At 34.4% G+C, this 12,421-nt stretch overlaps 2 protein-coding genes across 2 annotated transcripts; one reads left to right on the forward strand and one right to left on the reverse strand.

Moving 5' to 3' along the window:
• Positions 1-543: 543 nt before the first annotated feature.
• Positions 544-5,480, forward strand: LOC132171848 (stearoyl-[acyl-carrier-protein] 9-desaturase, chloroplastic-like). Its single transcript, XM_059583260.1, has 3 exons — positions 544-808; positions 3,378-3,882; positions 4,509-5,480. The coding sequence occupies exons 1-3, from the start codon at positions 690-692 to the stop codon at positions 5,067-5,069; spliced, it is 1,185 nt and encodes a 394-aa protein (XP_059439243.1). The 5' UTR covers positions 544-689; the 3' UTR covers positions 5,070-5,480.
• Positions 5,481-6,288: 808 nt separating this feature from the next.
• Positions 6,289-7,192, reverse strand: LOC132171695 (uncharacterized). The gene has a single exon (XM_059583077.1). It carries the CDS (start codon positions 7,056-7,058, stop codon positions 6,492-6,494), a length of 567 nt encoding a protein of 188 aa, XP_059439060.1. The 5' UTR covers positions 7,059-7,192; the 3' UTR covers positions 6,289-6,491.
• Positions 7,193-12,421: the final 5,229 nt, after the last annotated feature.

The raw sequence follows: 12,421 nt of genomic DNA on the forward strand, positions 1-12,421 counted from the left end.
TTATTTTTTTTAATTCAGTGGGACACGTGGCGAAATCCTAGCCTTTAGATTAAAATGAAGGGCTAGGATAACATAATTCCAGAATCTGGAATCCCCTGAGGATTTCAGGGGATCCAAATCCGGGGAGGGGTGGCCAGCCAGCCACCCCTTCAATTTTGTTTTTTGTTTTTTTTTTTTTAAAAAAAAAAATTAATTTTTTATTTTATCTATAGTATAATCTGGTGTGGTTGAATTTTTATTTAAAATATAAGTTTAATGAAATTGGCTGATGTATCAACTTTTTATTAGCGGCACAAAAGCTGACTTTTTTTGTAAATCAACTTCTTATTGGTGGTACAAAAGCTGACTTTTTTGCAAAAGGTGCACCCAAGTCGCTCTCATTTTCTAAATATTAAAGATCAAATTAAAAAGTCAGAAAGATATTTATATCGGACAAAATATTCCAACACATGATAATGAAGGTATTGTTGTAATTAAGTGGAAAATTAATGGCCGTTTCATGAGCAGGCCTATTTTAACGGGGCTTCCCTTCTCTCCCGAGTACAACTTCTTCGTTTCTGTGAGTGCCACTCTTCCTCTCTGCCCTTCCACTTTGGCTGTTGCTTGAGATTTTGTGGTTTGGGACAAACAAAATACATATAAGCTAACCCAATATCAAATCGTTTGTTGTGAAGAAAGAGGGGATTGGGATGGCTCTGAATTTGAATTCAATGATTAGTTTCCCTTCGCATAAGCTCTCTTCTCATAAACCCCTTAATCTCAGATCTTCCAGGCTCTTAATGGCCTCCACTCTGCATTCTACGTCCAAGTAAGTAATTTATTTCTTACATTTTTATGCATTTTGTGGGTAAATCATGGGCTCTTTGGTTGTTTCTTTCCAAATATGTTAATGGAAATGAGCTTTTGGTGGTTTTTGGCAAATGGGTGCGATCAAGAATATTTGTTTAGTGATTTTTTGCAAATGGGTGAGATTTTAGTGACTATTTTGATCTAGGTTTTTCGTTTTGATGCTGATTGAGATAGGTATTGTTGAGTTAAATCATGTGGGGGTGGTTTTGATATCATGGATTTTCGTCTTTCAAATGTAGTCGTCTTTTTTATCTTTTTCCTTAAAGCTCATTGAGATTGCTTTGAATTTATGAAAACTTTTGGATTTTTTTTGGGGTAGGTGGGTGGATTCCGGTGCTTTTAATAAGGTTTTTTTTTTTTTGGTTTTTAAACTTGATCCAAGTTGCATGTTGCTTGAAGGTTGAAATAAATGTGACGCATTTCTTTTTGAAAAGTGTATCTCACGGAATTCTATATCTAATATTCTGGTGTAATTGTTTCAGCTATTTATCAATTTAACTTTTTAACTATCTTGTTGATTTTATGACCTGGGTTTTAACTCTGGGTTGATCTTTTATTGATTTTTTTTGATCGATGGAATTTTTGTTCATTGTTTGTTGGAAAAACAATAAAAATATTGGTGGAGATAAATGGCCATTCTTTTACTTACCTGATGTTATTATTTCTTTTTGAAGTCGAATTATGTGAACTTTTTATGGGTTTTCTGATGTGATCTGCAACATGCATGGTGGGTTTTCCTTTGTCCTTCTCAGTTTTTTTATGTATGCGTGCATTGTTTAATTTATATCATTGGTTGAGAGTTAGGTCTGATTTTCATGGTTAACCTTTTCTTTTGGGACTAGGTCCTGTTGGTTCACTGGTTTCATTTATTATATGTTGGAATATGATTTATTTAATGTATTTGCATGTTTTTTTTTTTAAAAAAAAAAAAAATTTATTTATTTGTTTTCTTGCTCTTTCCTAATGCATTCTGGTTTTCTTGTTAAATGGCTGTTTCTTGTAATTCTTCTTCTTTTTTTAATCTTCGATATCGAATTTTCTGTAATTGTGATTTTTCCAAGTCTTCTCTTTGTTTCTTTTAGTCGTTTTATTTAATAATTTCTTTCGTACTAACAAATTTAATGTAATTCTGATTTTTCTTTTGTTGGATAAATATAATTGTAATTCTATACGTCTTAGTTTTCTTTCTCTTTGGTGGGTAATTAAAAGTTGTTTATTTCTATACCTGAAAATTGTTCTTGTAATTTGATTTTTTTTTTGGTGTGGTTTGTAATCATTTACTCTGAAAAGCATTATTTTCTTTTGGGTGGTCATTATATATTATTTGATATTTCCCCTTCTGTTGTTAAATCTGTTTTGACTTTTTCTATCTGCCAAAATGCTCAATTAGCGACATTACATTTTCTCCTAAACTTTACCGACATTACATTTTCTCCTAAACTTTGTCTTGGTCTTTGTTCTGAATATTTTGAACTACTTGTGATACGGTGAGCAACAACCGTACATGTGTATATTTTTTTCTCTCTAAAATATATAGTTTTCATTGTCTCAGAATTTGGTTGCTGAATCTTTGACTTGTTTGTTCTCTATATGGTAGTGGTTGGTCAAGTTTGGCCCTGTTTTTCCTTTGATTGGCATAGTTGGATACCCTTTTTCAATTATACAATTAATGTGCTCTCTCTCTCTCTCTCTCTCTCTCTCAAGTTGCTTTTAAAATCAGTATTCTTTGTTGATTGAGTCATTGTGGAAAAGTCTTCATTTTTTAAGTACTTTTGATGATTCTCTCCAACTTCTATGTATATAAAACTCCTCTCTCTTTCTCAGCTGCTGGGTCCTTTGTTTTCAGCTTTAAGTTATTTTGTTTTATGTTGCTAAAAGCATATTATTGCAAGAAGTTTCATGAGGTATTTATTATTATCAGGGACTGAACCTGATTTTTAAACTCGCCAGTCCACTGGAGAATGTGGTCTTAGTAAATGTGTAGCCAAGTGGTGCATATGGAACCATATCCACGATGCACTTCGGAGTTTGCTTAATGATCATAGGACCAATGTATTGCATCATTTAATTGAATATTCCTGATGAAGTGATTCCTAAAAATAAGCAGGGCTCGGTTTGGCTTGTTTATCCACTGATTTATTAGAGTCTTACTGAAGTGTATCCAAGAATTTTCAGTTGTTGCTAGAAATGGAAGTGTATCCAGAGTATGTCTGCCCAAATTTGGTGGCAATTTGAAGCATTCCTTTGAGAAGTTCTTGTTCAAACACACCCATAACTTTTAAATCAGTTTTTGAAGTTGCATATGTTTCTGTGTCCATGCGTCCTCTCTCGTGTTGCTCAATATCCTTGGAAATAAAGGAATATAAGAGATTGCATCTTTGGACTTGTGCAAATACAATGTACCTGGGAAAATGGGAGTGGATTGTAATTTTGTAATCTTAGGGAATTAAAAAAGGCTTTATTTATGGTTGTCACGTAATTCATCTGAAGTTTATGTTTCTAATCACCGTTTCTTCTGTTTGCTATAGAGCGGCAGAGAATCTGAAAAAGCCCTATTGTCCTCCACGGGAGGTACATGTTCAGGTGACTCATTCCATGGCACCTCAGAAGGTCGAGATTTTTAAATCACTGGAGGGTTGGGCTGAGGAGAACATCTTGGTGCACCTAAAGCCTGTTGAGAAATGTTGGCAACCGCAAGATTTTCTGCCAGACCCCAAATCGGAAGGATTCTACGATCAAGTCAAGGAGTTGAGGGAAAAATCAAAGGAACTTCCTGATGACTATTTTGTGGTGTTGGTTGGAGATATGATCACAGAAGAAGCCCTTCCAACTTACCAAACAATGCTTAATACCCTGGATGGAGTTCGAGATGAGACTGGTGCAAGCCTTACTTCTTGGGCAGTATGGACAAGGGCATGGACTGCTGAAGAGAATAGGCATGGTGACCTTCTCAACAAGTATCTTTATCTCTCTGGACGGGTAGACATGAAGCAAATTGAGAAGACAACTCAGTATCTGATAGGGTCAGGAATGGTGAGATCATTGTTCCCACTTGGTCAGTTTGGTTATTATTATTATTATTTTTAAAATCAAAATACAGTTCAGAAATAATTTCCAAAGGGAGGAACTTGGGGAAATTTTGCATGTGAGAAAAACTTTTAGAAATTCTCTAAATCTGAAAATGGTGCAAACTACCAGAATCACCAATATTTTGGGCTAAGGTGGTTGTCGGTTTCTTGTCTCATTTCAATTCCCTTTCAAACTTTCAAATTTTCCCTTTCCTTACTAGACAGTATGTTAAGCTTACATTAATGTGATAAGTGGCGTTCTGAAAAACGAAGTGTTACAAAATGTTGATTGTCTTTTATGGCTGTAAGTTTCGGGCACCACTCCATTTTTTTTTTTGGGACTTGCCATATATTTTCAAAGCTTTGTTATTATTGAAAGCTACTTGATTGGAATTTTCAAAGAAGTATTGTTTTGTATAACTTTTCATGCTCTAGACTTTCTTGTTCTGCTTTTTCTTCTTGGTTTTTGTTTTTTGTATTTTCTTTTCCTGCCCAACTTACATGTGGCAGTTGTTATGCAAGATTTATGTTTGGAAATAGACTTGTAACGCAATTTGATTCTCACTAATTTAATTTCATGTGTTCTTCTAGGATCCTAAGACGGAAAACAACCCATACCTTGGTTTCATCTACACTTCATTTCAAGAGAGGGCAACATTCATCTCCCATGGGAACACAGCCAGGCAAGCTAAGGAGCATGGGGACATGAAATTGGCACAGATTTGTGGCATAATTGCCTCAGATGAAAAACGCCATGAAACTGCCTACACCAAGATTGTGGAGAAGCTGTTTGAGATCGACCCAGATGGCACTGTAATGGCTTTAGCTGACATGATGAAGAAAAAGGTGTCAATGCCAGCCCACTTGATGTATGATGGGCGGGATGATAACCTTTTTGAACACTTCTCAACTGTTGCCCAGCGGCTTGGAGTATACACTGCTAGGGACTATGCTGATATTTTGGAGTTTCTGGTTGGAAGATGGGATGTAGCGAAGTTGGGGGGTCTTTCTGCAGAAGGGCGTAGAGCTCAAGATTTCGTGTGTGGTTTGCCCCCAAGGATTAGAAGGTTAGAGGAGAGAGCCCAAGGAAAGGCCAAGCAAGCATCCGCGGTGCCATTCAGCTGGTTGTTTGGCAGAGAAATAATGGTGTAATGGAGAGAAATTGCCCAGCTCTTCTTCCATTTGATGGCCGCCGTTATCTGCAGTAGATATCTTCATGGGGTGGGAAAATGCTATTTGATCAAGGCTTTTGTAGTTACACATGTTTTCTTGTGTTTGTCCTCTATCCTTAAAAAGGACAACTATAGTGTGCCTTTTATTTTCTTTTCTTAAACCAAAAAAAAAAAGAAGGTTAATTTTAAGCTAGAAAGAAAGAGTTGGTGTTTATTATGACTATATGTGGTATTCAATGGATCGTTTAGGTACTTGAAGGTGAGTACATGTGTCCAAAACAGCTAGAATAATGAGTGGTCATCACTCTCTTTTATGTATTGGTAACACTGGTACTTGTTTAGAAGGATGATTTCAGAGGACCAAGAAGACACCGCTTGATTAGTATCTCTCTATCTTTGTATTTATTATGTTAAAGATCATTCTTGCCATCTATCTTGCCTAGCTACTTCAAACCAAATATATATATATATATATATTTCAAAAAAAATGAGGAAATAGTTTGCAAAAAGCCCGGAAAAGCTTCTACGATTCGGCTACAACAACATTGTTTTTATAATGGAACTTCACTTAACCTTCTTAAATTTTTATTAATTTAAAAAAATTTGCAATCTCATTATTCCCATTAGGGGTTTGGATTAAATTAGAATTTGATGTGTCATTAAGTAACATAAATAAGGTTGGCAATACTTTTTTTTTTTTTTTTTAAAGATCCTCTCCGGTTCAAGCCCATAAGAGCCACATGAGCAAAATTATCCTGGTATTTTAAAGGACCAAAATGAACAGGAGAAGGATCCAAATTTGTAAGCCAATAAATTTGTAGTGGATATTGTTAAGTAGTCAGGAATTTCAATCTATTTTCAGAATTCCCCCCCCACCCCCTCACACCTCTTCTTTTAATCTTGCTAAGAACTAACAATTAATAATATGCGTCCTTAAGAGGTAGCTTAATCGGCCGGGACCACGCCTAAAAAAGCGGAAGTCACTAGTTCGAATCCCCCCTACTCCTCTTGTGTAGACATGTCAAAAAAAAAAAAAAAACAATTAATAATATGCAGATTTATGATGCTCATTCTTCTTGTCACGAGCTATTTTTTCTCATTCTCTTCTTTTAGAGACCAAATTGTTTACTCTATTAGAAAACAAAACATCACAAAAGTATTTTAAGCAATTTGGCAAAGTATACTATCAATACCGAAAATTAAGAGGAGCAAAAATATAAAACATTTCTGTAGCCTATGAAATTACTCAATACAGTAAAGCAAACATTAAAAAGAAATACAATTCAGAATAAATAAAGAACACTCCAACCAATGAATCAAATTCAACGAATAATACTATAATATGCTGCAGTGGCCAACACTGGGATGATCAGGAAAATCAAACCATCTTCTTTGCTTGAACTTAAACTTGGAAAGGCCATGGCCAGTCCTTCATGTCTTCCTCTTGCTGCACTTTGGCAGTACTCCTCCTCATCGCATGCCCACCATTATCGCCCTCAACATAAGCATAGTACTTCAAGAAAAACGCAAGAGTCAACACCACCCACTCCAAGCAGAAGATCAACACACATAACCCACCAGCCAACTTCAGTATCACAGCTCCATCCTCTTCCCTCACATACGACTTCAACTGCCCCAGAAAATCCCCTGTTCTCGTGAAGATCAGCACCGACACCGACCCTTGAAATATTGCCGTCAGCACCGTCATCACCATGTGAGCCGCGTACCACCGGCTAGTCCCCGATGACGCCGCTGCACATCCTGAGACCGCCCCGGTGATGGTGAGGATGTGGAGGAGGATCAGGAAGAAGCCACTTATAGAGGGGAGGAGGCGGAGCGAGAGGGTGAGGAAGATGCAACTGGAGGCCGCGCCAAGTAGAATGTAGTTGCAGAACAGGAAGACCTTGTGGGTGTGGTAGTGGGATTGAGCCACTGAGCTTGGTGGGGTGCTGTTCATGCCGATACCCATTTCAAGATTCCTCAAAATTCAGCGAAATTCAACGGATTCTGGTGACTTGCGGAGATTTTGGGTCAAGTGGGTTTTGTGGAATTTGAGTTTTGGAAGCTTGGAAATGGTGGATTGGTTTGAAGAGAAATGCGGAGGCGAAGGGGGAAGATATAGAGTGTGTGTAGGGGGGAGCCTCAACGGTCATATTGGTTGAGAGGACAAAATGTGACCGTTGGAGGAAAGTCAAGGGAACAAACCCCACACGCATAATTTCTAACGGCTAGTTTTGCTTTCAAGAGTTCCTTGCATATAATACATACAGAGACCATTCATTTGATTTGGATCATTGGATTTGTTGGGATTTGACAGTTGATGGGTGGCTTGAGGATCAAACGATCAAAATGAACTGATCTCAATTTTGTTGAACTTAGCGTATTCCAGGTTATTCTAGATGGCCTGGTCCTTTTTTTCTTTTTGGTCAGATAGTCAGATATTCAAAATTGTAGATCTTAACATACATAATTTTATAGAATTCCCTTTTAAGACTAGTTAATATGCTTATTCTAAGAGTCCTTCGGTTCGGGTTTGGTTCTGCGATTTCAAATGTATGAATTAAAAACACAAGTTTTTGAAAACGTAATTAAGTGTTTGACAAAATTACTATTTAATTTTTAAAATTACAATTTAGCCTAAAAAATTGTACATTTTCAGAAAAACACATTCTTACATATGATTTGAAAATGTATAAAATATGTGTTTTCAAATAGCAATTTTTTAAAAACGCAATTCCAAACAGTTTATTTTTTTGCAATTTGATTTAAAATTGCACTTTTTATTTATAAAATGTTAATCCTAAATGCACCCTAAATATATGATAATTCTCGAGTAATCACGTTTTTTTGAAATCAATCTCACTTTTAAAATATTAACTTTAAAAGCTTAATTTTTTATTTTTGAATTTGAAAGAGCTCTTTCTGTATTTTTTCTCTCTCTAATTATGCGACGTCCGTTAAAAATCAAAATGATATGTATTTTAATTATTTTATTAAAAAAAAAAAAAAGGAAAAAAAGAAAAAGTCACCTATAGTTGCATCCTACCGCTAGCCCCCCACCCAGCGGTGGGCTACCCGCATAGGTGGTTGGACTTGGAGCCACCCCACTGGTGGCTGGGGCTGGTGGGTCATGGGAAAGATTAAGCTCGGAACATGGGGTCTAAGAAGCTCTCCAGGTACTGCTATGAGCTTCTACGGTTCTACCTCATACTAAAAGTCTGTTTGGGATTGCGATAAAAAATAGATTTTTTGAATATAGTGCTTTTATCAGTGAACTTTTGTTAAAAGTGTTGTTACTGAAAAACTGTTTACATGTTTGGTAATTGCATGTCTTAAGTGTTTTTTTGATGTTACTGATGTTTGGTAACAAAACTAAAAAAGTGATTTCAGTTGCAAAAATGACAATAAAGAACATGTAATGATTTTTTTAGTATAAGCTAAAAAAAAAATCATTACATAACACCAAATATATGTCATTTTACGTAAAATCATCACATGTCGATAATGACAATAAAGGCCTAAGGTTGGTAATTAATTATTATTATTATTTTTTATTTTTTTTTCAATTTATACCAACCTTTTTATATAAAAATGGCTAATGTTAGCTTTCACAAGTAAAAATTATTTTGTAATGGTTTATGTAACAAAACATTAACATTTTATTTTTTTTGCACTTATATGTAATAAAAAGTGATGTCAATCATTTTTATTTTTATTTTTTAAGTATTTAAAGTATTTAACACATAAGAAAGAACATCATTCAAGGAGATCCTTACAACATTTTAAATAGTTTATAACACAACAACATAAATAAAAAAATAAAAGAACATTAACGGGTTAGAAGTAGATTAGCAATATGATCACGCTCAATGTTCATAGAATTTTCATTGGATGTCTCTAATTGTTGTATGTTTGACTCATCTTGTGCTTCGCCATCGCCTATACAGTCAGTAGGTAGTAAATCCTCATCATCATCATATGGTTGGAACTCAGCATTCTTTATTGCATGCTTCCTAATGAAGTTATGAAGAGTCATAGACGCCACCACGATTTTCACTTGTTTATCATAAGGAAAATTCAACATGCAATGCAATAACTTCTACTTATTTTTCCGAACTTCAAATGTTCTTTCAATAGTGCATCTAAGTGATGAATGTGCATGATTAAAAATTTCATGCATACCCCTCGGTTAGCTTCCGCGACGAAAGTCTGGTAGATGATACCGCTCCCCTTTGTATGGCCCCATGTATCCCTTCATGTGAGGATATCCTGTGTCTACCAAGTAATACTTTCCTGCAAAAAAAATATACGAATAACGGTCATAAAAAATATTGAAATGTATATTTTTTTCATGTATAATTCATAGTTGTTATTTTTATTAAGGGGAAACTTCACTTACCCCTTATACTTTCGCGGTTTTTGCAGACACCTCCCCATTGTTCAAAAACTCTCACTTTGATGTATCTAACTTTTGTTTCCTTCCACTTTGCCTATTCCGTTAGGATTTTCTGTTAAATCCTAATGGAGGGGTGTGAAATTCCAATCTTGCCCTTATTTTTTATTAAAAAATATTTATTTTTTATAAATCCTGACCCGTGGGTTTACCGGTGGATCTAACCCACCCGTATTGTGACCCACGGGTCATATTATTATTATTATATATTAAAAAAAAAAAAATTGACGGTGTTTGACCCAACGGGGGTCACAAGACCCATCGGGGGTCATTTGTGACCCGCCGATGGGTCACTTTTTTATTTGTTTTATTTATTTATTTTTAAATATAATAATTATAATAATATTTTTTTATTTATAAATAAGGGTAAATTTGGAATTTAAAAAAAAATTAGGGCTATAAAGGACTTTTACTCATTTGACCGTTTGATTTAACTACAAAATCCTAACGGAAGGGGCAAAGTGGAAGGAAACGAAAGTTGAATACATCAAAGTGAGAGTTTTTGAACAATGTGGGGGTGTCTGCAAAAACCGCGAAAGTATAGGGGGGTAAGTGAAGTTTCCCCTTTTATTAAATACAAACCTTTAGGTGGGTGTGGAAATTGCAATTCTTCCTTTCGAATAGCTTCCAAAAAAATATGTGTATCATGTGCAGTACCTTCCCATCCAGCCCAAACAAATGTGAAATACATACGAAAATCACAAACAGCCATAACATTTTGAGTAGGAGTCCATTTTCCACCAATATATGGTATTTGTTTTGATGGAGAAATTTGAACTAGCACATGGGTTCCATCAATGGCTCTAATGCAATATTTGAAGTATGGCCAATACCGCTCATCATCACGAATTTTGCTTGGAACATCCCTAAATTTTCTATCAATAGGATTAATAATGTCAATCGTCATTCTTGAAACAACCATTAAACACATGAGTAAAATGTCCACTATTCTATTCCCAAACCCATAGCCTAAAGTATTCAAAAACATTGCCACCAACTCTTCAACAGTTAATTTCCTAGTACCTCTTAAATGATATATTTCCTTCAATTCTTTACACAAGTAAAGAAATGCGTGTATTTCCATTTTGTTTGCACCTATCAGGATTACCTTGTAGAATCTCCATAACCCACTTATAACCTATTTGAAAAGAGGTCCTACAAGGTTCCTTTGCAATATATGGCATATAATAGTTTTCAACAAATTCTACTGCTGCAGCTGGTAGAATAAAAACATCATTTTCATTTTCATTTTCCTCTTCACCATAATCACTATCACTTGTATCATCTTGAGTGCTATAATCACTATTGTCCATGTCTATAAGGGAAAAAAATAAAATAAAGAAAGAAATAAGCACAAAATAAATATATAAGCACCCATAAAAATAAGAAAAAGATATATTTACGTAGTTATCTACGTAGTTATTAAATATTATAATATACTTACCTTAGTATACAAATCAACACATAAAAAAAAAAAAAAAAATAACATTCAAATAAATCCTTACAACTTCTCAAAATAGTTTATAACAAAACAACATTAAAAAATAATAATATTAATCTATGTTACGACGGTTAATTTCTTTATTTCCCATTCGCTTAATAAAGTCAATCTGCAACCATGATTCTTTAATAGTCACAAACATCTCTTTATGTGATCTCTTAAGAAATACATCTGTTGCAAACTTAAGGATGTCAATGTCATTTTCTCTTTCAGCAATCCCCCGAACAACATCTATAGCCTCTTCAATATTACATTCAGGTTTATCGTAGCTCTTAGATGTCATTGTATTTTTACTTTCTATTACATCACAAATACGAGTCAAATGTTGACTAACAATTTGAACTATTTTATTTATTTTCTTACATTGAACCGCAAGACCAAACTTCGTATTTCCTTTATCCCGCATATCCAAATCAGCAAGAATATCATCCATGCCATGTGTATTGAGATTTGGTTCATCATCCAAAACATCTAAACCTTCTACAACATTGTCATCTTCATTAAGCATTTCATCTGCATTATCTATGACACCAATATCATTAGAAACCAACCCTATGGATGGTGTCCAAGATCCCTTCCTAGTGGCAATTATATCTCTAAACAATATTTCCACATTCATAGCATAAGTCAAACTTGTTGTGCAAAACTTGGTTGCTTCTGGAACTTCTTGTATTTAGGTATATGTAAAAATCAATAATAAACATTTTTTAAATCATTTAAACAAAAACAAATAAGTACAAATATAATACTTGCAATTTTTTTTCTCACCAATCATTGGACGCATCAATTGTCTTTTTCACCGGATCCCATCCAAGGCCAGTTTCCTTGCCTATCAATCTCTTCCAAATGTACCACTCTTTTTTCAAACTATCCCACTTGTTCTTTAGTTGTTTATAGCAATATTGTTTTCCAGTTTTTTCATTAAATTTATCTATCACATTTTTCCATCCTGTCCTATTGAAATGTGTTCTTGGGCGGTTACCAACATGAATCTCAGTAATACATATGTCAAGATAATTTTCTAGCATTTTTTCAGTCCAAACTACTTTCTTTATTTGAGTATCTGCAGTAGCAGCAACATTGCTTTGACCTTTTTTACTCATGTTTGTCACACAATAAATAAGCTGATACAATTACAAATAAAAAAAGTATGTTAAACACTATTAACAATTAAAAATTTGTTTTAAGTGATCAACGGATAGAATGCAAAAATTTATATTTACATGAATAATATGTATGTCTATCAAATAAAAGGGCAACAACAAAAAATAATGAAATCAAGTTTCTGCAACATGAATAGCATTAAATAGTTCACATAAACTAATTGTTTCTCCCCCATCATAAGATATATATATATATATATATATATATATATATA

Source organism: Corylus avellana, chromosome ca2, assembly GCF_901000735.1.
Source record: "Corylus avellana chromosome ca2, CavTom2PMs-1.0".
In the NCBI taxonomy this organism is placed as follows: Eukaryota; Viridiplantae; Streptophyta; class Magnoliopsida; order Fagales; family Betulaceae; genus Corylus; species Corylus avellana.

Bases quoted from the DNA above. Each gene is read 5' to 3' on its own strand.
- LOC132171695 (XM_059583077.1), bottom strand. From the start codon at position 7,058: ATGGGTATCGGCATGAACAGCACCCCACCAAGCTCAGTGGCTCAATCC.
- LOC132171848 (XM_059583260.1), top strand. From the start codon at position 690: ATGGCTCTGAATTTGAATTCAATGATTAGTTTCCCTTCGCATAAGCTC. The intron at 809-3,377 runs GTAAGTAATTTA...TGTTTGCTATAG, and splicing joins ACTCTGCATTCTACGTCCAA to AGCGGCAGAGAATCTGAAAA. The intron at 3,883-4,508 runs GTGAGATCATTG...GTGTTCTTCTAG, and splicing joins ATCTGATAGGGTCAGGAATG to GATCCTAAGACGGAAAACAA.